Source organism: Carya illinoinensis, chromosome 10 (assembly GCF_018687715.1).
Source record: "Carya illinoinensis cultivar Pawnee chromosome 10, C.illinoinensisPawnee_v1, whole genome shotgun sequence".
Taxonomy (NCBI): Eukaryota; Viridiplantae; Streptophyta; class Magnoliopsida; order Fagales; family Juglandaceae; genus Carya; species Carya illinoinensis.
In genome coordinates this window covers 5937288-5963385 of record NC_056761.1, presented here as the reverse complement: position 1 = coordinate 5963385, position 26098 = coordinate 5937288, and the positions used below count along the sequence as shown (strand labels likewise).

Sequence of the window (26098 nt, the reverse complement as noted above, 5' to 3'; positions counted from 1 at the left end):
TAGAATCTAGAGAATGGTTCCTAATGGATAGGTTTTTGGTTTACCCACCAACCAAATCGTTTGACCACTGGACGAGTATATTGCATGTATATTCTTCCATTCCCATAGGATGAGGGAATTGTATATATAAAAATTCTAATAAATTAACAAAAGATAAGTTCAGTTGAAGTTAGATATACAAATTTTACTTCTAGAAACCTTATCTTAATATATAAATGTAACAACCACGCGAGATAACCTAGTACGTGATGGACATGGAGGTAAGGACGTAACACGGTAATTCTAGTCTCTTCTGACAACCACGGGTTTATGATTCTTCACGTGGCAGAGAAGAGTTTTCTAGATGAATGTGTTTCTCGAATTGCTCGTATATATTTTGAAAAAATTTAATTATAAATATAATTATGTATTAATATATGTATTAATTTAATATAATTACTTAAAAAATAAATTTTATTAAAAATAATATTAATTTAAATTTTAAATATGAAAAAATTAATATTAATATATTAATTAATACGTAGTTTTATTTTTAACGAGCAAAAACTCATTTATTTTTTTGGTATCAAAATACTAATACTTCAGTGGAAGTTGACGTGGCATATATATAGTTTCGTATCAGCAGCCATGATTGATGTGTATATTTGTGCCTATCAATGCACGGTGTTGTTTACGCCAATTGAGTGGTAAATCTGTGTTATAGACCTGCCTCCCAAAGGGGAGTGTTCTATATGTGGTGTGCACACGTTTCTAGAACTTCTGATCAGAATTTGTTTGAACAAATATCGCGGCCAGAGTTTGTTTAAGAACCACACAAATCCATCGTTGCTTTCAACCATATAAAAGGAACTTCGGGTCTTATTGCTGGGCAAACTTTATACTAGACTTAACACTATACAAACCCCAACCCACCCTCTCCTCCTCCTCCTCCTCCTCCTCCTCTCTCTTCTTTTTCTTTTTGACGATCAATCTGCATTTCTGTGGCCTTGCGGCCTTCCTATTACAGTACGGTAAACAATAAGAGATGACTTTTAGAGTACATTTCGAGCATTTGTTACTTTGCAAAGCAACAGGGGAAGACAAACCCTGTAACTGGGCATATACACAGGCAAGGATTCGTCAAAAGACAACAAAAAGCGAGAGAACTGACATGAAAACCAAGAACTAACCTTCACACGACTCTATCATTGTAACATAAATGACCAAAATCCTATCTTTTTTTAGAAACCTATAATTATATTTCTGGGTTGTACTCTACCCGGATTTGATCTTGTGCCTCCCCGCCGGTGCTACAGCTACTTTCAGATTCTATACGTGAAGTTCCCATGGAATGCGAGCTAGTGCTGCCACTTGACTCTGAATTTTGCCTATTTAAGCTGATTCCCTGGCCGGGATTCGGATGAAATCTTTGCAAGGTGGCAGATGCAGCCACCACTTCGGCTGGAAAGTTAAGAAGGGCCTTGGCGCCACGCATCCTAAAAGCAGCCCGATCATAAGCCAAGGCAGCCTCTTCAGCGGTCGTGAACGTGCCTAGCCATATACGCGCACCATGTCGCGACGAGTCACGAATCTCAGCCGCGTACTTCCCCCACGGCCGACGCCTCACGCCCCTGTAGTGTTTCTTGGCAATGTTCCGGGCAGGCTCGAGGCTGTTCGACGTATTCCCCATTTGGTGTCTTTGGGGCACAAAGGAGCTATTGAGCGACATGGCTTCGTTCAGGACATGGAATATAACCATGTCTTGCGAGTCATTCTCATTCAACGGTAGCTCATTACTTTGGGAGGCTAAAACCATGGCTCTCTTAATTTATTTTCTTCTGCTGATCTACGAAGGGTCTACAGGGAGGGGAGTTTCTTGGTGGATGTTTTGAAGACTAAAGATTGTGTTAGGCGGCTGTAGACTACTATTTATCTTTGGAAAATTATGAGGGAAATTTAGGGTCAAGGAATTCTATAATTTGGCACTATAGGAAGGTTCCAGGAACCATTTAAAGAGAAGAATGAACATTTCTATTTTTCCTTCGACTTGTTGGTTGGTAGGTAGACTGTAAACATTACCATTTATTTCCTAATATTAAACACATGAAATCTTCCTGTAGGTAACGTTGTGGTGTGAAAAGAATCATAGCAAACAAACAAAAATATATACTTTACAAACATTTTGCTATTGATCTTGAGGTTAAAGATGCCTCAAAGATCATCCCAAGGATGGAGGTATTGTTGTGAACAATTTTTTTTTTTTTTATGATACATGGGGAGGAGAATCCGATCTTTGGTTCTCCTAGTGAAAATTTAAGGTATTGCCAATTAATCTTAAAAGATGTTGACATTGTTGTGAACTTGTGATGCTTCATTATGCTAAAAGTGAGCATTTCATTTGGTAATTCTTTTAAGATTAAAATATATTATATTTTGTCTGGAGTCTTCAAATTATTTATTCTTTTAAAAAAAAGTAGAATCTATCGTTAAAAAGGTTAATTTTATTGTATGTCTATTTTTTTTTTTACATTTAAAAAAGAACATAAAATTTATGCATTAAAAAACTGTGAAAATTATTATTTTTTAATAAATCGTTTTTCTTTACAAACATGACGAAAACGAACCAAAACGTACCTCACGGTTGTGATTAAAGTTCACGTTACATCTTCTAAAGAAAAAAAGAAAAAGAAAAAAGAAAAGTTCACGTACGTTACATCGTCTATTGAATTTTGGTGGCAAATTGCGCGTGCATGTGTCAAATCATTTGAGTCTTGCCCGTGTTTTTAAAGTTAATGTTGCATAATTTTATGGAATAATTTCTTTTTAGCGAACTGTGAACATCAAAAAAAAAAAAACCACTAGAAACATCTAGATGGCAACAGGAACGTACGTGTACAAATACAGTGTATTTGAATGACGTGAAGCCCCGGAGGCTAATTACAGGCTGCGTTCCTGTTATCAGCTTTAAAAGATGTCTAGATCGATATGTGAGAAAGCAGAATTTTTTCCACAGTTTAAGGGTGGAATTGATGCACACAATAATCTAGCAATGGGGCACAGATCAATCATTTTACTTGGCAGCAGAAGCAGGAGTAATTTGCTCGGAATGTCAACTTCTTTTCCGCCCCTTTTCCCCTTTTATTTATTTATTATTATTTGTGGAATATCTTAAAATATCTCAAGATATTATCAACTTTAAACGGTCAATAAATCAATTTAATCAATGTTAAAATAAAGTAGTACTATTATTTTAAAATAACTAGTGTTACGATATTTATGAAATTTTTTAAAATAAGAGTTCTATTATATATATAGTTACTTTTATACTATTAATAAATTTTTATCGGTAAAGTGTAGTAGGTGGAAAATTTTGTAAAGACTATAATTTCTTCTTAACATGTCTCTCTCACGCACGTGCTTGAAAATAACATACCTAAGATATTTACATCAATTAATATTCTGAAAGAAAAATATACTTTGAAACTTCAATGTACGTTCGAATTATTGACCGCCTGAAAATGAAAAACAGAAGTTTTAAAGTTTCGAACCAATTTCATGTTCTGTGGTTATGTCACAACAAAATTATATATATATATATATACACACACAAACGTATAGCTTGCATATATATAATTTATAATTTATTTCTTTAAAAAAAAAATACGTGACTTGTACGCTTTAAGATTGTAAATACAATTTCTTTAAAAGAATAGACTCATATGATTTTACATGTTTTGATGTCGAAGTGTCCAATATAAATCTTTATATAAATGGTTAAGATTAGAATTAAATTAAATTAAATTATGAAAGAGAAATAATCTATACAAAATGGCTATCTATAGCTTTTAAGCTTTTAAAAATTATTGGTTGAAGTGGTCGTAATTAATTGAGTTTAGATCTTTAAACTTTCAAGATTTGTAAGTTGGTGCTTTCACAAATTTAAAAAAAAAAAAAAAATCATGTTCCCAAAATGAGTACTGATAAATTCGTAATATGAACACAAATTACAAAGAAAATCTAACCACGTCGGATAACACAAACATTTCTGTCTCAATCTTGCGTACGTAAATCTTGCGCATACAACGAATTACGTACGTTATAATTTCCATGATGTGAGTAATGTGGAAACTTTAAACACCATAGAAATATTGAAACTTGAGATCAGATAGGGAAAAGATCGGAATTTGAAAAGTATATATGATGTAATCTCGTGGAGCAGAACATAAGTTGGAAATTGAAAAACGAAAATAACATATAATAGCCAACGTACGGCTCCTAGGAGGCGTCGTGTAACTGGTGGGTGTCGTGGGCAAGGTCGACAACAGGCCAGTCACATACACAGGACGAGACGTTTGAGATGTTTCTTTGTACCATGGACCCACGCCCTTGGAATTTCTCCCCCAGTCTGAACTCATCACGCTCGTAACCTCTCTTCGGCCACCGTTTAAATTAAAAGAAAATGCCTTCGGGCTTCAATTATTTGAGAGAGAGAGAGAGAGAGAGGCACAAAAAATGCGTCCCTAGTTCCCAACTCCTAATTGTTTGGTTTGTGAAAGCGAAAGGGTCCTAATTGAAGACTGGGAATTCACATGTTTTGAATGGAAAAAAATTACTACGACCCAAGAGACCAGAGAATATCATGTCACAATCAAACCTAAGTATTCAATCCAAGTAATTAAAGTTGTATTTCGAAATCCAATAAAAAAAAAAAATAGAACAGCTCGAATATGACGACATGTCGAAGATTGGTTACGTTTTGAGTGACGTTTTTTTTTTAAGTGACGATATATGCTTAATGGTATGTATTTTGATACTGAAGTAATTAACTTTTCATTTGGGCAGAAGTTTGGTATTCGAAAAAGTTTAGTGTGGTTTTCATAATGGGTTGGTCACATTGATGTATATGTAAATGGTCCGATGTTGTAGTCAATGCTCCGTTCAACCCATGATTTTTGGGTGGAATGAGTTTTCCAAATTGGTTTGGAACAAATTTCATCCAACGCGTGATCAATTAAATAAGTAATATTCTTCCTTTGCATGCGGAAAGCACTTGCTTTTTTCTAAACGTTTAAGTTAAAAAAATATGTACATCTTACATGTTCAAGTGACATGTAATAATTTTAAAAAATAAATAAATTATATTTATTATCTCTACATCACACATGATTTTTTAATTTTTAATTTTTTTCTCTTTATCAAATGTGTGGTGTATGGATGATGATTAGAAGATTTTTTTTTTTTTTTTTTTTAATTTAGCAAGAACAAAATAAAATAAAAAATCAAGTGTGGTGTATAGATTATAAGTAGAATAACTCTTTTTTAAATAATTCAAAATAAATTTTCATGCAGCAAAAAATAATAATAATAAAATATTTAAAAATACTTAAAAATATTTCTTAGAGAATTACTTCATCTATAAGATCTTACAAAAAACAAATTTAGAAATTGCTTTAGTTCAAAATAAAATATCAAGTCTATTTTATAATAAAAATAATTTTATAATTTAATATAAAATATAAAACTACATCAATTTAAAAATTTATTTTTATAAAATTTCTTTACAAGCCAAATATTTCTCTATTTCATATTCACCTAGCTCAAAAAGTTTTCTTTTTCTTTTGATTCCCATAATTGGGCCATGCAGCTTGCCTCTAAATGGCCGAATTCTCGATAGCCCACTAAGAGGATAGGTGCTGGGCCCAGCTGTCCCATGCAGGTGGATCCGTTGCGGACTATGCTCGAGGTGAGAAGGCCATCTACCCAGAGCAGATGTAATCCCTAAGTGTCGGCAGGATCCTGTTTTGTAATGGATTAACCTTAAGCAGCATCTCATACATTGAATTCTCAAATTTTGGCTTTTACTAAAACAGATAACCTTTTACGGCAAACCAAAGCCGAACATGGAGTTCTATACTTTCATCTCATAACCGTAAAAACAATCATTCGATGTCGGTTGCTTGTTTATCGTATGCTTAGTGATATCCTTATTCACTAGAAGTTTAGTTTAAAGAATAATTGCATTTAGCTTCGTAAAGATAAGTATTGTTCTATGACCAATGCTGTAAGGTAGGTTTAGGTAATTTTTTTTTTTAATTTTTTTTTTAAATTACAAAAATATCTTTTCTAAAATGACGTTTTTTCTCATTTAATAAAGAACGTGAACATATAGTCCCCACTTGAAGACTGTAAGTCTGTAAATAGAATTTCTCTTGTTCTATATATCAATCGAGAAGTATTACAGCTACACAGAGATTCCACAAAAATAAATTAAAAAATTGGCATCATTTTATGTCATATGTTAAATTTACTTTACAATAAAAGTAAGTTTACAATCTGATATATTTTATTAACCCACATCAATTTATGAATTTACTTTTATGAAATTTCTTTATAACCAAATCGTTTATGATATCAGCCACTTATGAATATTCATAGTCACACTGGTTGAAGTAAAACATTTTAAGTGGCCTATTCTATTTTTTTTTTTGAAAACAAATACGTATCCTTCATTTCTATTCAAAAGAATTACAATGTTTCTCCCTCATCACAGAATTCATGATCTGTATGGGACCCTCTTCCATCCAAACTGTTTCATCTATACAACTAAGACCTAATTTTGCAAGTATGTGTGCTGTATTATTAGCCTTCCTGTATGTAAAGTGTACAGACCAATGTGGCCTATCTCTCAATATTGTCCTGATATCATCAATAACAACACCATAATCACCATAAGTGGCCTATTCTATTAACCCTTTAAATGAGAGTCTTCAAAGTTTGTCACATAGCAAGTATGAAAGAGGATGACAAGATTTTAAGTAATTATCATTTTTAAGTGATTGATTTATCTAATAGGAAAACAAACATTGCTCTTTTAAAATTATTTTTATTGTAAAGTAGATTTAACGAATCTTATAAAGTCACGTTAATTTTTTAATTTACTTTTACGTAATTTCTTTATATATGTAATAATTACTTAATCTTAATTAGATCGTTGAGATAAGCACAAAACAGAGCAATAATAATGGTGAGACCCAACAGAAGACTTTTAGGTCATGACCACTTTTAACTCCGTTAGGTTAGGCCATTCCAAATCTCATCATGGTGCATTTGCTAACCAATTAAGCATTTCATCTCTCTTCATTATGCTTTCCCCTATCCCTTTTCCAACACTTAACCAACTAACACTCCCACCAAACCTACTTTGCTAACCTCTCTGGCTCTGGCCTTGCACCTAAAGGAAAGAAAAGCCCGAGAGCAATCATTTTAAACTGGATGAAAGTTTCAACTTAGGTGGGTGAAGCTTTGCTTCTAGGTAGTTAAGTTCCTGCCTCCCCTTTTCATTCATTTGAATACTAGAAAATTCTTCATTTTCTTCTCATGTTGATCTCCACTTGGTTATAAGTGGAAGGCGTTTTGCATGCTTCTTGGCTATAAGGGAGAAAAAACAGTAACTAAGGGCCTACGGAAATGACCACATCCAGATTTATCAAGTGTGTGACTGTGGGGGATGGCGCAGTGGGTAAGACGTGCATGCTCATTTCCTATACCAGCAACACCTTTCCAACGGTATGATTGATCTTCGTCATTTCTGGCTCTAACCGTTGAAAGCAGTACGTGCTTCTCATGTTTTTCTTTCTTTTTTGCAGGATTATGTTCCAACAGTATTCGACAACTTCAGTGCCAACGTTGTCGTGGATGGTAGTATTGTGAACCTTGGCCTATGGGATACCGCAGGTCATGATTCCACCTCTCTCGAACGGTAGTTTAGGAATTGACTGGCCTCTGATCTCAGTTAGCATGCATGATTTTGTGCATTACAGGACAGGAAGATTACAATAGGCTACGGCCTCTAAGTTACAGAGGAGCTGATGTGTTTCTGTTGGCCTTCTCTCTCGTCAGCAAGGCCAGCTATGAGAACATCACCAAAAAGGTTTTGGTTTTTGTCTGTTTTTTCATGTTTTCTTCTACCCAAGATTATTATGATCTCTCTCCAATCTGTCAGACATTGAAATGATAATTGGATTCGTGTCTTGTAGTGGATCCCCGAGCTCAAGCATTATGCACCCAACGTGCCAATTATACTCGTGGGCACCAAACTTGGTAAGACAACGTAATTTTAGAAGCATAAGTTATTTCCATATGACAAAAGTGTTCCATATTGGTTACATCTCCATGTCCTCTCTGTTGATTATTAGAAATTTTGATTATAATTTGATCAGAAATTTGTTATCCAAATCTCGTGCTTCCTCTGCCTTAGGAGCTTCTCATCAATTCTCTGTTGGTTCTTTTACTCCAAGTGGTACATTTGGATTAATGGAAATCGTACATTTGCTATTTTTTACAACCCAATAATTAAAATCGTTAAAAACTTTGCAGAACTTCCCATTTCGTCGTAATTTTTACTTTTCCTTTGATCCTGATCATCAAACTTTTCGGTATTGTAATTTCTTCAACTCTAAATATCAAGTGCTTATTAGACAACGTTTATCTGCAGATTTACGAGAAGACAAGCAGTTCTTGTTTGATCATCCTGGAGCAACACCGATAACAACTGCTCAGGTATGCGCAAATCATATCATTAAAGCAATTTTTTCAGAGTCATTTTAGTCAGATATATGTTGGTTTAACATGAAATATTTGATCATGACTAGGGTGAGGACTTGAAGAAAATGATTGGCGCAGTCTTCTACATAGAATGCAGTTCCAAAACTCAGCAGGTACGTATGTACCTATTTCCTGAATAATCAGCCCAAATAAGTAAGTATGATAAAAATGGCTAAAATATTTATCAGAGAATTATCCATAAGAACTTCAAGAATCCCACTCGATCCGAAGTTATATGAGACCTCTGTTTGTTTCTGGTAAAAATATTGCTTGAACGACAACTTTTACAGATCTTGCTAATTTTAAAGTCTCTCTCGTTTTTGGATTTTCAGAATGTGAAGGCTGTGTTTGATGGTGCCATAAAGGTTGCTTTGAGGCCACCGAAAACAAAGAAGAAACCAAGCAAGCAAAGAACGTGTGCTTTCCTCTAGTGGCCAATACTAAATTGATCATTAATGTCACTTGTAATCTATATTTTCGTTCTCTTAATTGTTATATACTTTTCTAATACGTATAAGCTTAGTCTGGAGCAATGGGACATTTTTTGGGAAGACGTTTCCAATCAATATATATATATATATATATTTTATATATATACACACACATATCCACATTGTTTTATATGCTGCCATATGAAATTAGTATAAGCAGTATTAAGTTGATCATTCAGCTTTTTGTTAATGGCAAAACAAGAGCCACATCACTTTGCTTATATTCTTATATATGTACGAGGCTAATACTGGTTTCTATGAATATTGATTGGGTACCCGACGACTCGTTTAGAAATTTTTTTTAGATCATCATCATTCCTTTCAGCTTCATCCTTATCAATTAATGGAGCGCGCCACGAAATGCAATATTATATTATAGGGTAATGTAGGGTGTACGTACCTATATATCCCCTAACCAAAAGGTAAATCAAATAAATAAATAAATCATTCTAAAATTTTAATAAGATCAACTTGGCTAGCTCTGTCCAAAGCATAAAATTTGAATAGACATTTTTAATTATATGATCGATATCCGTTTTAAGTCGTTATCTGTACGTCCTGATCTTATAGTCACGTACTAAGATTTCTCAACCACGTGTGATGTGTACTCAAGTACTAATAACAATATTTAACTCCAATTATTTCTTCTAACACACACTCATATATATATATATATATATATATATATAAGTCGCTAGCTACCGGCAATGGATCTAAAGCCACTCCCAATACATGAGTGCCAACGGTTGACATTCTTTCCATTTTATTTGTTCTTTTCCTAAGAGCTAACATTCCTATCATTCAAGTACGTACTTTTGATTCGGTTTGCTTTGGTATGATCCCGACACAATATCATGTAGTCCTACGGACTTGGATTTGTTTATTGGGAGTAAAGGATATTGTAAATTAAGCTCTTAATAAGAGTGATTCGATGCAGAACTATTTAATCATCAAGGACATGATACATACATACATACATATATGTGTATATATATGTTCCTCAAAATATAAATGATAAAAAGTTGTTTCCATTAAGTGGGGAATTAAAATATTGGATAAGTAATTCAGAAACACTTCTGAGCAGTTAGGCTGGTTTTCCTAGAGAAACAACCCTCCTATTATCAGTTGCCACGTCAGACATCACACAAAATAGAGAGTAGATGTCACTCGCACACAATCACATCACACCTCACCCATGGACCACCGTCCCTCCATCTATCTACACTATCATTCTCTTCGTCTCTACCCCAGATCAATGCCTCAATCCCCGATACCACCGTCAATGCCTCAAATAAACTCAAATCAACATTCTATGAAATTGGATTTTTACAAAAGCAAATCAAATCACAAATCCAAACATGCAAACCAATTTGAATCACCTTTTGTTTTGAACAAAAAATCAGAGCATCAAACCGATGACGATGGTGAACCATTCCATCGGAAAATCTTCGAATCCCTAGTTCATCCCATTTACAAAATGTTCTCGGAAGCCGACACAGATACATCCTAGAAAAAATAACTGCGAAGTTAGGGTTTTCAAGCTAAAAATTATCTCTTTAAACTTTTCCAACTGCTCATCTTGTCTACCGGGGCCAATCCTAAGAATGTGGGTGCGCAGAGAGAGAAGAAAATAGAATGCGGGTGGGTCATCGCAGGTGGGTGGGCGACCTGGTTAAATAAGGCCAACACAGACATAAACAGAGAGAGAGAGAGAGAGAGAGAGAGAGAGAGAGAGAGAGAGAGAGAGAGAGAGAGAGAGAGAGAGAGAGAACCCTTTGACTCAGCTATAGCAACCCCAAGGGAACTCTTCCCCTCTTTTCGTCTTCATCAATTACCATCAAGCCCGTCTTTTTGCACTACTGCCCAAGACCAAGACGTTGCCTACCTCCAGTTGCTGAACACAGACAAAATGAAGAAAAATTGAAGCAAGCAAACTCCGACGTTTTGAAGAAAATATTTTCTGCAATCTCAGTTTTTTATACAAAAAAAAAAAAAAAAAGTCACCAATTACCCTTTTACATGCAGAAATACAAAATAAATTACTAGAAGAAAGTAGAAAGAGGAAAAGAAATCCAGATGAGCAACGACAGGGAGTTGAAGCTCAAGAAGGGGAAGAGCACTTCTAGGTCGTCTTCTTCAACATATTGGACTTTTGGTAACCCTAAATTCCAGAGGAAGAAGAGGGCGTTTCGAGCTAGAGATTGTGTGTAGTGCGGTCACATAGAAAGTTGGGTGTGCAGTGTACATGGAAATCCACTATTGGGGGCTGTTTTTTTTTTTTGGGTTATAAGTCCAACCGATCTTAAGGTTTTCTCTAAGTAATTCTAGTCCCAAATAGACAAGCCCGTGTAGGGCTTTTTGGGTTATAAGCCCAACCGTGCAGGGTTTTTTGTAAAAAATGTGAATCTCACTAAAAAAAAAAAAAGGAACTTTTTAATTTATACTTTTTCGTAGGATGATTCACTTTTTTACAAAGGACTTAATTATACTAGACTTATCGATTAGGATTTGTACTCATTTCACTTTTTTGTATTTGGTTTTGGAGCGTTAATTGTTACTCCTATATGTTCAGATCAGTTTTATTTATGGTATTTGTCTGCTCACTTTAAGTGAGTGGTTTCAATAAAGGTGAAGTTTTGTTTAAAAAATAAAAAAGGTAAACTTGACAAAGCATGTCTAGCTATGAAAAAGAGTAAAAAGAATAATAGAACCATTGGAATTGACAAGAGAAAGAAGCACCCCGGCCTACTTACATGATTTCCAACAATACTAGTCTTCCAATATTCGTACTAGAATTTCCAGTTTTTGGATTGGAATTGCTTATAATGCATGGGAGGACAACTCAGGAACTCCACTCACTGATCGTAAGGTTTAGGTGAGGATAAAATAAACCCAACAATGAGTAATGCCATGCATGAATTCCAACAAGTTAACATTCAAATTCAAACACATGATCTCCAGTAGTCGGATCTGCAGATCTATCTTCCTTCCCCCCGCCCCTCAAGTTTCTGTGCCAAAGTTGTATTTTAAGAATGTCCTTATTGTCTTCAAAATTTCAACGATACACTGTACATGCTATATTCGGAACTTATTAATTGCAGCATGTTGTGTATTTACTGCTTGCACGTTCTCATTTAGTCAATGCTGTTGGCGCAATTTTTGCTAAGACACACATACCCAGTTCCTGTTTGCATTAGATTAATATCATCATTTATTGTTATCATGTGCGGGTTCAACATTTAAAGAAAAGGTCTTGTACAGAGTTTTCGATCCTTGGTAATCAATTCCCAATTAAGTTGCCTGCTTAGTTTAGTAGAGGATTATAATTATCATGTATATATGGATAGGGATCACGACTGGTCTAAAGAGGTATCTTTGTCTTGAGTCAAACAATAAACAACATGGATAACTTGGTTTCATTTCTTGTTAAGGACAATAATTCCCTTTTAGCTAGATATTAAAAAAAAAAAATCTAAACTGGAATAGAATGAACCATTGACATGTGCAGAAGTATATATATAGCTAGCGCGCAGCTTGAGTTATATTTTAGTCGTTGTTAATTGGTCGTCATAAGCTAAAGTTGAAGCATACAGTCATGTTTGCTCCCAAGGTGATCTGTTCCTTGAAAGAAATGGCAACACAATGTAAGATTTTGAGCAAGAATCAGCATCGATCCCTGGTTCCATGTCTGGCAAGAGAGAAAAAAACCATTTTTTTCCTAATTTGAACAATATTATACCAGTACATTTACATTCATATTGTGGCGTGCCAATTCCAAGGCCACATATACCATGCAGTACATTTACAGTCACATAGTCCATGTGGTTCCTCATTCAAGTCCATCCATATTAGAACCTGATCAATTTGTGTGCTATTAAAAAACGATTAATCAGGTAGCTGTTTAAAAATTAGACGACAAAACTAACTACCTTCATTAACTTTCGATTAATTAATCCTTTATTAGCAAAAATCCCAAACCTTTATCTGTTTGTGAGTGTGAAAGAGACAGAAAGGCTGTAGATCGAGTACTGATCAGTAAGTGATTAGATGGCATGCACTTCAAGCTGTGTGTTAGGTAGCTTTGCATGTCAGAATCAGACCGACACCCGCTAGCCACGTCAAGAACCAGAATTGTGTTGCGTATTCCTTCCCCACCTAGCTAAAGTTGTAAATCTTACTTTGGCGAGGTTTTGGTGTTTGGGATGATCATGGATTCTAATTTTCATATTTGAAATTAAAGGAGATCATATTTAGGTTTGGTTTGGATAGCAAAATCTTCCAAAGTCATTTTATCTTAATATTTAATTTCAAAATTTTTATCTAATTATTATAATTTTCTCAAACTTTCAAATAAAAGATAAAAAACAGTTCAACATTTTCAAATCCTAAAGCAAAAATAACATACAAAGAGTAATGTTGTACAACATACTCTAATCTCACTTTCATATCATTACGTAAGATGTAATATATTGATCACTATTAGATAATAAAAAATCATCCAATAAAATATCAACTAATAGTGATAAATGTGTCATATATATGCATTTTACATAATGAGATGGAAGTGGAATATTAGTGTGGTGTATATAATTTTTTCCCCATAAAACATATTAAGTTAAACCATTTTACTACTATTTATATATCACATCATCTCATTTTATTATTCAAACCAGCTTAAAATACTCCATCCTTTTGAAGTCCATCTTTGTGGTGTATCTAAAGTTAGATTATAGTTCGATCCATCTTCCGTGGGTACGTAGATTCTTGAGTTTGCTCATGGCACACTTCTTAAAACAAGTATTTCAACGGATAGCATGTGTTGAGTATTGTGGAGTCTGGTCCGCATCGCTCGAGCGGAGGCATTGGCTGCTCAAGTGAAGTCAGACAAATTCAAACGCTCGATGTTAGCTCGACAGTGAGATCGAGCGGATGCGGAAGGAAGTTTCGCTTGAGCGGAGGCATTGGCCACTCGAGTGAAGTCAGACAGAGTTAAACGTTCGATGTCAGTTCGACAGTAAACTCAAGTGGATGCAGAAAGGAAGCTTGCTCAACGTGCGCTCAACAAGCCGCTCGAGCGAACATGCATGTTACACAGCTCTAGGATTTTTTCCGCCGTTCGACTATATATATGATTATTATGTCATATGGTCATACCGTAGAAACACTGTGGACGTACAGTGATTGATCTATCATTGTAGTGTGATATTTCTCAATAATAAAATCCTCTGCAACTCCCGTGGACGTAGGCAATTTGCCGAACCACGTAAATTTTGTATTGTGTGTGATTGTTTTTTTTCGTTTTCAATTTATTGTCATCTTTTTTTCACAACAAGCATGCTGTATGATTATTACAACCCAATTAAAATAGAATTTATATCAACCTCTAGCCCCTCCTACCATTGTTGTTAAGGGGAAGAAATAGGTATTTTTGGCCCACACCCTTAGGCTTTGCTACCTTGCCTGGCACTAGCCTCCCATTTTTTCACCATCTTTTTTGAACTGTCACCAATAATATAAGATTTGGTGCATGTTTTGCGACTGTCCTCACGACTATTAGTTATGGTCTGGCTCATGTAAAGTTCATGCAACTAGTTAGATCGTGTAGACCATTTATTCCAACCCCTTTTGAAGATCTGAAATGAGGAGATTATATTGAAAAGCAAACACTCGAAGATATATCCACAATAAATAATGGCCCTCGAGTCAATCCAAAGCCCAGCTTCTTTGCCCAAAGTAACCTAGACTTGCAATTACTCTCCCACCACCACATTAATCCAATCGAAGAACTCTACGAAGCCCTTCTCGCTTGAATATTTTCAAACACCCCACCCCCTATTTATTCCTGCAACAACCTCTACCATTAGAATAATCCCACACTTATTTCTACCCGGCCTTCAACATCCAATTAATATAGCCTGCGAGCAACCCAAATGACCCAGAGAATCCTCTACATAGAAATCTGGAACCGATCAGATCGAGACTACAGAAGTACCACCTCCCCCGCTTCTCTAAAGCTATCAAAACCTTTGCATTAATAAGGGCTTCTCTGTCATCTCTGAGGGAGATTCTAAATAAGCACCCAGCACGTATTCCTTTCCATGTTCCTTTTGCTTCTACTCGGGGGGGAATTTGGCTTGTCCTTTTGAGAACTGCACAAGTATTTCGGTTTTAATGCAAAAGTGTGAGGAAGGGATGGGGGACATTGCAGTACTCTCTTATCTTCCTTCTCCTTTTTATTTAATGGGGTTTCCTCTCTTGTATTTCTCCGTGCAGGCGATTCCTGTTTCGGGTTTTGCCTATTTTATATTCAACTATCTTCTGTGTATGTCCTCATATTTTCTTTGGGAGACGGAACGATTGTTTATTAGTTTTCAATACCGTACTAATTAACAATACTTTGTTAAAAAAAATATTCTAATTTACTTATAGTGATCTCTATTGTGGTAGGTGTGGACTCTATAAAAGAAGTCTTGTTTGCTTTAAGGACTCACTGCCAAAAACAAGAGCTGCAAAGGGCTACTTCTTCTTGTTTCTCTTTTGGTTGGCTGCTTAATTAGCTAACTGGCTTTCATTTTTCCGATCATCATAATCATTATCATCACCGTCGTCGTCATGGCTTCATCGAACAGACACTGGCCTAGCATGTTCAAGTCCAAGCCCTGCAACACCCACCACCAATGGCAGCATGACATCAACTCATGCAACCGAGGTCCCTACACTCCAGGTATAACAAAATTCGGACTAATTGGCTAAACCATCATTCGTTCGAAGTTCTACACTTTCCTTCTGTTTTCTTGCTCAACATTTTTCCAGTGTAGATCTCGGAAGCTAATAATTTTTAATGGAAGTTCACAAAAATTAATTGGAAAAACATGTTCTCATTTGAAAAATATTTTGGGGTAATATGAGAAGTTAAATATTGGCCAATACCTTTAAATTTTAAGATTTTCATCTGATTGATGACGACAACAAAAAATGATTTATTTATCTTGGGATGGAAGGACGCATCGTATTCTATATACCGATCGATATGACCTTTTCACCTGGGGATGATTTATTACAATTACAATATAAGTACCCCAAGAGTAGAGGAAGCTCTCATGGATTTAGGAGCTCAGTTGTCTGCATTAATTTTTTTTTTTTTTTTTTGAATAGATCCTGGGTGTGATCAAGAGCGGAGTCCTGAGCCAAAGCCTAGATGGAATCCAAAACCGGAGCAAATTCGCATACTAGAAGCAATTTTCAACTCTGGCATGGTGAACCCTCCAAGGGACGAGATACGAAAGATCAGAGCTCAATTGCAAGAGTATGGTCAAGTAGGTGATGCCAACGTTTTCTACTGGTTCCAGAACCGGAAATCAAGAAGTAAGCACAAGCTCCGCCATCTCCAAAACTCAAAAAACCAGTCCCAGCATACCCAAAACAATCTTCCAATTATTTCTCTTGCTGCCGCCATAAACGCACCTTCGTCCTCATCAGCCTCTTCCGAAAAATCATCTCCTAAAGCACCCCAAATGATGACCACCTCCAAGGGCGCCTTTCCAAATGTTACGGACGCTTCGAATTCTCCAACAGCCTCGGTGAACCATACCTTTTTTCAGTCCCGCGGAGAAAATTTACCTGAACCTTTCTTCTTCCCGGTGCAACAGATCACAGGAGATCAGGTGCACCATTACGGAGGCACAGCTAGTTTCACTCAAGGGTTTTGCTTTTCTGAACTATCAAATGTCGTTCAGGTACCTGAACATGACACTGTTGGGCCTTGCACGAGTCTCTTGATCAGTGAGATAATGAACCATGGGGATTCAAAGAAAAATCTAGAAGATGAGAAATTAGCCAAGAAGTTTTTCCATGATCAGCAGAATTACGCTGAGACCACTCATCCAATTACTCACACAACTGCTGTCTATCCCTCTACTACAGCTACTTATACCGGTACTGTTTCATCTCCCATCGATCAAACTCAAGGTAGAAAGTTAAAAACTTCAATCTGTTTGGATATTGCATGATTATATATACACAAGTTTTGCTTCTCATTGAATTACCATTTCCACAATGGGATCAGTGAAAAATGACCTATTTGAAAAAGGCATAACTCGATTAACAGATAAGTTATATAAAAAAAAAAAAAAAAAAAGAAGAAGAAGAAGAAGAAGAAGAGACAAGTTCAAAGAAAACGGCCAGGCGAGATGCAAAATATTTTTCATGCCCTTGTTAACCTTGTTAATTAATTATACGTAATATAAAAACATATCCCACTAGGTCCTGCACTGACATTAGATATTGGACATGATTGACGTATAAAAGTTTAATTGGTACTCTACACATGACACGGTGAAGGACATGTTTGTCATATTAGTTAGGACTATAAATTTCTTGTTTTGGATCCGGGATTTACTATCTGTGTCTAGACGGACGTATGCATGGCTTGGCAGCAGTCTCGATCTCTTGGTTGACCTACTGCGTCAGTTTCATACATACGAATTTGAGAAGAGGATTCGGTGCTGGCAGGTGTTGGGGAATCGGGTGCAGTTGGCACGGGTGGTCCGGCGAAATCGACGGTGTTCATTAATGAGGTGGCCTTCGAGGTGGCCATGGGGCCCTTCAACGTGCGCGAGGCTTTTGGCGATGATGCGGTGCTGATTCACTCCTCGGGTCAGCCCGTCATCACTAACGAGTGGGGTGTCACCCTCCAGTCACTTCTGGACGGCGCATTTTACTATCTGGTGCGCGCCTCCGATTTCAATTAATTAATAAGCTTCTAGCTTGGTTAAGTGCGTGTGTGAAACTTGTTCGATTGGCCGGTATTTGATCAGAATGTTGTCGAGGTTCGATCGACAGTAAAAGAGTATAGCTGCCGGACAACGCCATGTTGAAGATTGTGGTTTACGTACCTTCTTGTGCATGTGAACTGTAAAAGCTTTTTATTTTGGTAACAAATTAAATTTCTTTATTGGGTTGCAGATAATTTAGAAGTATGGAAGCTGAAAATATGGGCAGGCTGTTATGGCTAGCTATGGTACTTCCTCATGTGTTGTCTAATATTATTTATGTTTCGTGTCTGTGACTCTGTACTAGTGTTAATTGCTTCTCTTTTCTTGTATAATATATATATTTTCTTTTTTAACATACGTAATTAAGGTAATGAGATTACAAAATATTTAACAATAAACAGGTGGAACTTCTACTCGATCCTTACTATATAATTTGGGCATCCTATGTCCCTATAAAAACAAGTACTACATTATGTAAGTTAAATGGAATTAATGTTCCTATGCTATGCAAATATGCATACAATTTGGATGCAATAGATCATAAATACCATATAGTTGAAAGATATCGTAGTTTACGAATTACCCACCACAAGTTCTTATTATCTTTAGAAAATGAACCTAACGAGAGGCATTCTTCATTTTCTTGTCAGAATTGTAAGATCTGATCTCATAATTAAGCATGATCTATAAATAATTTTCCACATGACCGAATATATAAGATATTACTCGTGTTCAAATTCATCCAAAATAAGATATTCGGAATTCTTGTAAATTAAAATGTTAACATCCCCGTGAAGTCTGACTCCAAATTAGGTAGAATCAATTATTTTCGTTGGTAGAGGCCAAGTGAGCTGGGAATAGACTAGTTGCCATGGTAAAAAGCTAACACGTGATCCGACTCTTTGTACTGTTCTTATCAAGTTGGCATGTACCGTGTTCAAATTCATTCAAAACTGTATTAATTTGTTGTCAATTATTTCCGATCAAAATCACTACTTATTATTATTATTACCATCACAAATAGTTATTTTCAAACTAAATATCTCATCATAAATACTTATTTTTCATGTAATGCGATTGAAATGAAAAAGAAGAAGGAAAGAAAAAAAAGAACTCGTATTAAAATTGTTAGTAGCGAAAAGAAAAAGCTGATCTCCACTAGTTCCAAGCAAGTTGACGTATGATTTTGTTCCAAATTCCAACTAACTTGAGAGTTCAAGTCTTCAATGGATTCCAAGTACACATGCTCTGATAAGGAACTTAACTAAGCTCAGAAATGTATGATTTGACGGCTATATATATGCATGTCATGACTCTTTAAGTTGGTTTTTTATATTGACTCCTACACATGTGAATGAAAACTCCAAAGTAAGATAATAATTAATATTAACAGAAAAAAATCTCAATTGCATAGAATTCTTTAGAAAGTTAAAGAGTAACTCTACATTTTTATGTGTCAAAGTGCTAGTGATGGATATAGCTGTAAAAGCAAGAAATGAAGAGACCGAAGACATTACATGAGGCCATAGCTAAGCTAGCTAACCTCGACGTCAACGTGCATGCATGTCTAATTCGATCAGAGGGGATCGAAGATTAAATTAATTATATATGGATATGGCCAGTTGATCATGAGATGATCTGCTAGCCCCAGCCTCCATCACTAATGCTTGAACAAAATGCCGAATGCATTTAAGACGTTGTCTTATTATTAGTGCATATATAGTGACACTTTCACTTGATTTTGTCTCGCATATATACTTTATGCGTTCATAAGATTTCACTTGGAATATACTGTCGTATACATGAAAAGACATCGGATAGGGTTTTGTCTTATAATAATTAGACGTAGTTAGCTAGTCATGACTGCAAGTAGTACTCTATATTAATCATCTTCAAGATTATCATGAACAGTTGTGATCTGAAACGGATCGATCGAGTACGTACGTCAAATGAGAAATTAACAACTCTTTGCTGCTGATCTGAAAAATATACGACCAGAAAGCTAGGAGTGGTTGTAAATTGTAATCGGTCACAAATTGACAACTTTGGTTGAGTGAAACTGCAGATCTGCATGATCATGGAAATAGTATTTTCCTTATATATTTACGTGCACACTGGCGCCAACAGTACTACTTGTATAGTTCTCTACTACATGACTCGGATTTGATTGAGGCTGAGCGATTTGGATATATCAGAGGGTTGTCTGTCAAGAATCCCTCACTGCTAATTCACAGTGCCGATAGTACTGAACGTACGTTGCAGTGTTTTGCATAAACCATGCATGCATCATCACGTATATATGATCATAATCATGACCCAATTGCCAAAACTGAAAATCCCTGATGATCTCTTTATGATCTCTCAACAACTTTGGTAGAGGTCATGTTTGGGATTCCCGGCTTGAGAACAGAGTTTCAGCTGGAGACGTAGGCCGGGGATGTGTGTTTGGAGTACTGGAAATAGTTACGTACGTGGCTTACGTTCATTAATGGGTGTATTTTCATCCAAACAATCCTAAGCACACTTATATATTAATATGTATATTAATTTATTATGATTAGTCAAAAAATAGATTTTATTAAAAATAGTGTTAATTTAAATTTTAAATATAAAAGAATCAGTATTAATACGCAGATTAATATGCGACTTTATTTATTCGTAACAAAACTCATTTCCATCTTTGTCCTCCGACCAAGGAATTAGGTATTGGAACAGTCATGATCTTGATGGGATTGGTCTTGTCCTTTCTCTATCTTATATATATAATAATATATTATATATTTTACATATTTTAAAATTAATTTTTATTTTTATTAAATTAATTAAAATTTTCTACTTATCAATCAAATATATATATATTTTTTATAATAGTTTATATGGAAGTCGACGTCAGAGATATTGTGAATGTGTCGATAAATAAACCTCTAATAGATTTTTTTATGCATTTCTACATACCTCGTTGTAGGCCTGTAGATCGAAGTGTCGGTATCGGTTTTGGTGGTAAATCGATACACCACCGACATATTAAATCTCTAAAGATCTCGACCGAAACCGATCGATAGGGAAGGAGAGAACCGGTCGGAGTTTGATCGGTCGGCACCAATCGGTTTGACGGTTTGGGGATCGGTTTCCACTTTCCAAGTGCAGTGGGACTTCAACGGCGAGGAGGAGGTGGTGGCTCTAGCTCATGTCGCATGCGAGGTTGTGGTTTGACGACAGAGTAGAGAAGAGAGAGAGAGAGAGAGAAAGCAGAGGTGACGGCGACGGCGCGAAGAAGAAAAGAGAAGAAGGAGTCTGGCTAATCCTAAACTAAACGGTGCCGTTTGGGTTTCTTTTATTTTTTATTTTTGTATCTGCGTCATCAAAACGACGCCGTTTCACTTAAGTCAAGTGAAACGGCATCGTTTCATTTAAATATATTTGAAAAAAAATAAGGATAGCTGAGGTCGGCCGCTTCAGCGGTTTTTCACTGGGTCGAACCGTGAACCGAACCGGCCGCGGTTTGGCTTAATTCCTACCGTCGGCCGACCGGTTCTCTGACAGTTTCGGCTGGTTCCCTGCTCCGGCGGCCGGTCTGATTAGTTCCGGCCGATTTCTCGATTTTCTGTACAGCCCTACCTCGTTGTGTATTAAGTTGGGTTACCCTTTGGAGTTTACTAAATCCTTGGAGCCCAAAAAACTACACACTGAAGCCCATGTTGTGCAGTAAGTCATTAACCCAAATGATTCGGGTGAAGCTTTGGGCCTTCTCATTAAGCGCTTGGGTTGAAGAACGCAATGGCAGGCGTTATATCTAATCTTCCGATTTTGTTATTGGACTGTTAGTGTATTTTATTTTTTTAAATAATTAAGAAAGTAATTATTAATGAAAGTATATATTTTTTTAAAAAAATATTTAAAAATATTTAAAAAATACTTAAAAGAAAAGAAAATGGAAATGCACCAGGTGTACTGGGCGCCCCCCAGCATTGTCCTTATAGAAATACATTTTTCAGATCAATCTTTCCTTGGATATATAAAATCTTAATTAGATGATTATGATGAGGCCCTTTGTATTTGAGACTTTTTCGTGCTTGTGATGGGCTTTTTTGCAAAGGTTTTATTGGGTTGGCGATTGCCGGTGTCAATGGGCATACAATTCCCGAACCTTAGGAAGAAAGTATTCCTCAACAAACACGAATCAAAGGGGTACATAGTACATACATACATACACATAGGTCTTTTAAGACATGACATTTTATAGACAGTAATGACTAGGTATATATGTTCTAAATGCGAATTTTTATACGGATATTTTTTTTTATAAAAAAAAGGTAGATTTCATTAAAAAAAAATAAGTTTTTTTTAAACATTTTTTAAAGATGTGATTTACTTTTTTACAAAGGAGTTGTGTGGAATCCAACCCAATCCTTCTGTACTGTTGTCCAAAATAGAACAAATCCAACCGGACAGCAATTTTTCCATTGCCAACTGAGAAACCCCATAGTTCCAGCTCGCTCCTCTCTCGTTCTCTCAAGTTTCAACCTCTTTTCCCACGAATCCGTAGAACTAACACAAAACATCATGTTTCTTTGACGCCGAAACCGCAGTTTTATATCTTATTTTCTTTCTTACCAAACGGCTTGAAAGAGAGTTGTGTATGAGATGGGGGCGTACCGAGCGGACGACGATTACGATTACTTGTTCAAGGTGGTGCTGATCGGGGACTCGGGTGTGGGCAAATCAAACCTGTTGTCGAGGTTTACAAGGAATGAGTTTAGTCTGGAATCCAAGTCCACCATTGGGGTCGAGTTCGCCACGAGAAGTGTTCGGGTCGATGATAAGGTCGTCAAGGCCCAGATTTGGGACACCGCTGGCCAAGAAAGGTTCTTACTTCTTACCAATTTTGTGTTTCAAATACCCTCATATGAATTTGGGTCTATTTTGGATCTTGAAACTGCATTCGTCTTGAATTTTGGGTATTTCATGGATCTCGGAACTGTCTCTTGTTTTGTTACGTGTGGTTGTATTGGTTGTTATATGCCTTGCAATTTTCCTTCCTCGACACTTTGTTTGGTCGCGGATAAAATTAAGGTAAACAAATTCAGAAATGGCAATTGGATTTTGCTGTGAAAAATACAATTTTAACCTAATTCAGCTGTATAATCGTGCGTGAATTAATTTGGTGTCCGAGTTTTCTATATGGAGCCTTTTCAAAACAAACGAAAGCCGGATCATGTCATGTCATTTTTCTTATTACGACTTGAATACTCGCTTGCCATGGAAATTGGTTTCAGTGCTATGTTTGAGATTACATTTAGCTGGTGGCTTTGTTGCATTAATTTCTTGTTCTTTTTCTTTTGACATTTCCTTCTTTTTTTCTGTGTTTTTTGTATGAATGACGTGGGTGTACTTGGATTGCGCCTATTGTGTTGTGTTTGAGAAAAACTTTGTTACTTATCAAAGGGGAAAAAACATACCAAGGTTCTGTATGTTTCGACTTAATGAATTGTTTTCGGATTTCTCTGCATTTGATGCAACGGAAAATTATACCCAAAGAGGCGGAAAACTACGACCCCTTTCCCCTAACTGCCAAAATACCCCCCTTCCTCACCCTCTGGCATGGAGATCTTGTGAAAGTATTTGTACCAAATAAGCCAGTAAACTATTAGGCCATGCAGAGCTCTAAATTAGGAGCTCGGATTACTGTTTTTCTTCTTCCCCCTGAGTAGAAAGTAGCGTTGTACAGGTGGAACCTTTGAGTTGGAGACCTTTTTTTTTTTTTTTTAGTTCTTTTCTTGGAACCACTATCCGCCCCCCCCCCCCCCCCCTCCCTTTTCCTTCCTCCAAGTTTCTTTCTATTGGCTAGAAGTAGATTAGGAAACTACATCTTTATTCATGATGTGACTGCGTTTCTATAGTTTTTGCTCTAACATGGGAAATATGATTGTGATTTTGCTCTTTATATACATTGTTTCAGTTTAGGAAATTAAAATTGTTCAAATTACAAACCCCATCTTTTTCCCTTTATTACCAACAATAGAGCAATTTTGCTGATGTTATTGTTAGCTTCAAAGCCTGTCATTAACCTTTTATGAAATCCATGTTCTTTTCTTGTTTGGTACTTTATCTCGTGATATTGCCGTGATGTAACACATACTAGGACACTTATAATGATAAGGAAAAAGGAGATATAAAAATACATAAAGTTAAGATGATAAAAAGGAAGTGAAAATGACTGGTCTAAATAAAAGAAAAGCTTCCTGTATATTGATCGAATATTCACTATATCTCAAATGATGTCCTGTTCTTGATGGTAAGAATGTTTGTTGGCTTCATGAAACCCTAAAATCAAGTGGATTTGTTTGGAAACAAACCCCAGGCTGTATGGTTACAACTCATGGCCTGCATTACTTACATACAGCCTTGCAGAACCTCTGAAGATAAGAAAGTGCAGAAAGAATTTAGTGAAAAGTTACTAAGAATACTTAGAGCTAGCAGCATCATCTCTTTTCTGAGTCACATCGATTTGGGTGCATTGTGCTATATTTAATTGATTGTATATGGTTCTTTAGTATATTGATCCTTTTTTTTTTTCACATTTTTGCTGAAGGTATCGAGCAATTACGAGTGCCTATTATCGTGGTGCTGTTGGTGCTTTGCTAGTCTATGACGTTACCCGACATGTTACATTTGAAAATGTGGAGAGATGGCTGAAGGAGCTTCGGGATCACACAGATGCCAACATTGTGATCATGCTTGTGGGAAACAAAGCAGACCTGCGACACCTGCGAGCAGTTGCCACTGAAGATGCCAAGGGTTTTGCTGAACGGGAGAATACCTTTTTCATGGAAACATCTGCCCTTGAGTCCACGAATGTTGAGAACGCCTTCACAGAAGTGCTGACCCAAATTTATCGCGTTGTAAGCAGGAAGGCCCTTGATATTGGGGAAGACCCGGCAGCCTTGCCCAAAGGACAAACGATCAATGTCGGAACCAAGGATGATGTATCAGCAGTGAAGAAAGTCGGATGCTGCTCTGCTTAAGCATGGAGATGAGATCTAAACCATATATCATCTTTGAGATTCTATGCACTGTTTATATTGTTGTACAAGCGGAAGAAAATGTTGTCTACAGAACATGAGAAATAATGTTCTTTCTTAGATTTGATCATTCACAGTTATACTCGTTAATGTAGCACATTTTAAATGGTTGTCCATCTAAATGGTAGGCATATGAAACCACTGAAAATGTGTTGTATTAACAAGTATAAAGATGACAAAATTTAAAATGAAGAATAATATTACTCACAGAATATTTTTCTCTTATATACTTCATGTGTACTTGTTATGTGGATTAATAAATTTTTAATTTTTATTATAATTTTTTTTTTCTAACAGAATATTAACTGTTTGAACATAATGCTCGGAAAATGTAACAGAACTTGTTCTTTTCGTTGATTCAATTTGGAATACCTTTGTCCCCACGTTTCCCTCATTGTATTTACTAAAATTACTAAACTTCAATGTTATATCGAGTGACTGGTTGTTATGAATGCTAAAATGATGATCCTCCCTCCCATCTCCTTGATATCAGGGACAAAATGTTGTATAGTATTAAGGCACCAGCAATATCACGAACAGAGCATCAAGAATCATCTAGAATATTTGAGAACAATCCTTGTAACAGAAAGAATAAATAGTAGGACTACGTGTCACAATAAGACTAGTCTTTACAAACAATTCTATTATGTAAATATCTATATATATGCCCATTCTGTACAGTGATAACATATGAAGAATTCATTTTCTCTTAGAAACATTTTCTCAATCTTCTCGTGTGCTTTATATTTTCTCTGCTTTGTCATGGTATCATGAGCCTTACGACTCACGTCTAAATTTTTTTTTTTTTTCTTTCCGATGGCTTCCGCTACTGAAAACGAACCATCTCTCAATCCTTCCATTCTCAATATTGCTTCCCACTTCATCAATATCAAACTTACGACTGAGAACTTTCTGTTATGGAAAGCTCAAATCGTGCCATTTTTGGAAGGACATCAACTTTTTCCATATGTTGATGGCTCACTTCCACAACCTCCGGCAACACTCCATGATAAACCAAATCCAGCTCATAAACAATGGCGTCTTCAGGATAAGTTGATAATGTCTACTATTAATTCCTCGCTGTCCAACTCTGTTCTGGCACAAGTTCTAGATTGTTCTACCTCATGTGAGGTATGGACAACCTTGCAAAACATTTTTGCTGCCAAAT

General features: G+C 36.0%; 4 protein-coding genes across 5 annotated transcripts; 3 read left to right on the top strand and 1 right to left on the bottom strand.

Annotated features, from left to right (window-relative positions):
- Window positions 1-955: 955 nt before the first annotated feature.
- Window positions 956-2010, bottom strand: LOC122278737 (pathogenesis-related genes transcriptional activator PTI5-like). The gene has a single exon (XM_043088921.1). It carries the CDS (start codon window positions 1793-1795, stop codon window positions 1235-1237), a length of 561 nt encoding a protein of 186 aa, XP_042944855.1. The 5' UTR covers window positions 1796-2010; the 3' UTR covers window positions 956-1234.
- A 5228-nt stretch (window positions 2011-7238) lies between these two features.
- On the top strand, window positions 7239-9134 carry LOC122279620 (rac-like GTP-binding protein RAC13). Its single transcript, XM_043090350.1, has 7 exons — window positions 7239-7545; window positions 7626-7713; window positions 7800-7909; window positions 8016-8079; window positions 8474-8538; window positions 8631-8696; window positions 8916-9134. Exons 1-7 carry the CDS (start codon window positions 7447-7449, stop codon window positions 9012-9014), a joined length of 591 nt encoding a protein of 196 aa, XP_042946284.1. The 5' UTR covers window positions 7239-7446; the 3' UTR covers window positions 9015-9134.
- Window positions 9135-15449: 6315 nt separating this feature from the next.
- On the top strand, window positions 15450-18136 carry LOC122278224 (WUSCHEL-related homeobox 8-like). Of its 2 annotated transcripts, none has more exons than XM_043088370.1 (3): window positions 15450-15798; window positions 16230-17042; window positions 17586-18136. In XM_043088370.1, exons 1-3 carry the CDS (start codon window positions 15687-15689, stop codon window positions 17822-17824), a joined length of 1164 nt encoding a protein of 387 aa, XP_042944304.1. In that variant the 5' UTR covers window positions 15450-15686; the 3' UTR covers window positions 17825-18136. The 2 variants fall into 2 exon arrangements, with proteins under 2 accessions (XP_042944304.1, XP_042944305.1); XM_043088371.1 differs by having other exon boundaries at window positions 15453-15798; window positions 16230-17009.
- Window positions 18137-22236: 4100 nt separating this feature from the next.
- Window positions 22237-25155, top strand: LOC122278225 (ras-related protein RABA1f-like). Its single transcript, XM_043088373.1, has 2 exons — window positions 22237-22713; window positions 24441-25155. Exons 1-2 carry the CDS (start codon window positions 22493-22495, stop codon window positions 24871-24873), a joined length of 654 nt encoding a protein of 217 aa, XP_042944307.1. The 5' UTR covers window positions 22237-22492; the 3' UTR covers window positions 24874-25155.
- The last annotated feature ends 943 nt before the right edge of the window (window positions 25156-26098 follow it).

Bases quoted from the DNA above. Each gene is read 5' to 3' on its own strand.
- LOC122278737 (XM_043088921.1), bottom strand. From the start codon at position 1,795: ATGGTTTTAGCCTCCCAAAGTAATGAGCTACCGTTGAATGAGAATGAC.
- LOC122278225 (XM_043088373.1), top strand. From the start codon at position 22,493: ATGGGGGCGTACCGAGCGGACGACGATTACGATTACTTGTTCAAGGTG. The intron at 22,714-24,440 runs GTTCTTACTTCT...TTTTTGCTGAAG, and splicing joins GACACCGCTGGCCAAGAAAG to GTATCGAGCAATTACGAGTG.
- LOC122278224 (XM_043088370.1), top strand. From the start codon at position 15,687: ATGGCTTCATCGAACAGACACTGGCCTAGCATGTTCAAGTCCAAGCCC. The intron at 15,799-16,229 runs GTATAACAAAAT...TTTTTTGAATAG, and splicing joins CCGAGGTCCCTACACTCCAG to ATCCTGGGTGTGATCAAGAG. The intron at 17,043-17,585 runs GTAGAAAGTTAA...CGGTGCTGGCAG, and splicing joins TCCCATCGATCAAACTCAAG to GTGTTGGGGAATCGGGTGCA.
- LOC122279620 (XM_043090350.1), top strand. From the start codon at position 7,447: ATGACCACATCCAGATTTATCAAGTGTGTGACTGTGGGGGATGGCGCA. The intron at 7,714-7,799 runs GTCATGATTCCA...TGTGCATTACAG, and splicing joins TGGCCTATGGGATACCGCAG to GACAGGAAGATTACAATAGG. The intron at 8,080-8,473 runs GTAAGACAACGT...GTTTATCTGCAG, and splicing joins ACTCGTGGGCACCAAACTTG to ATTTACGAGAAGACAAGCAG.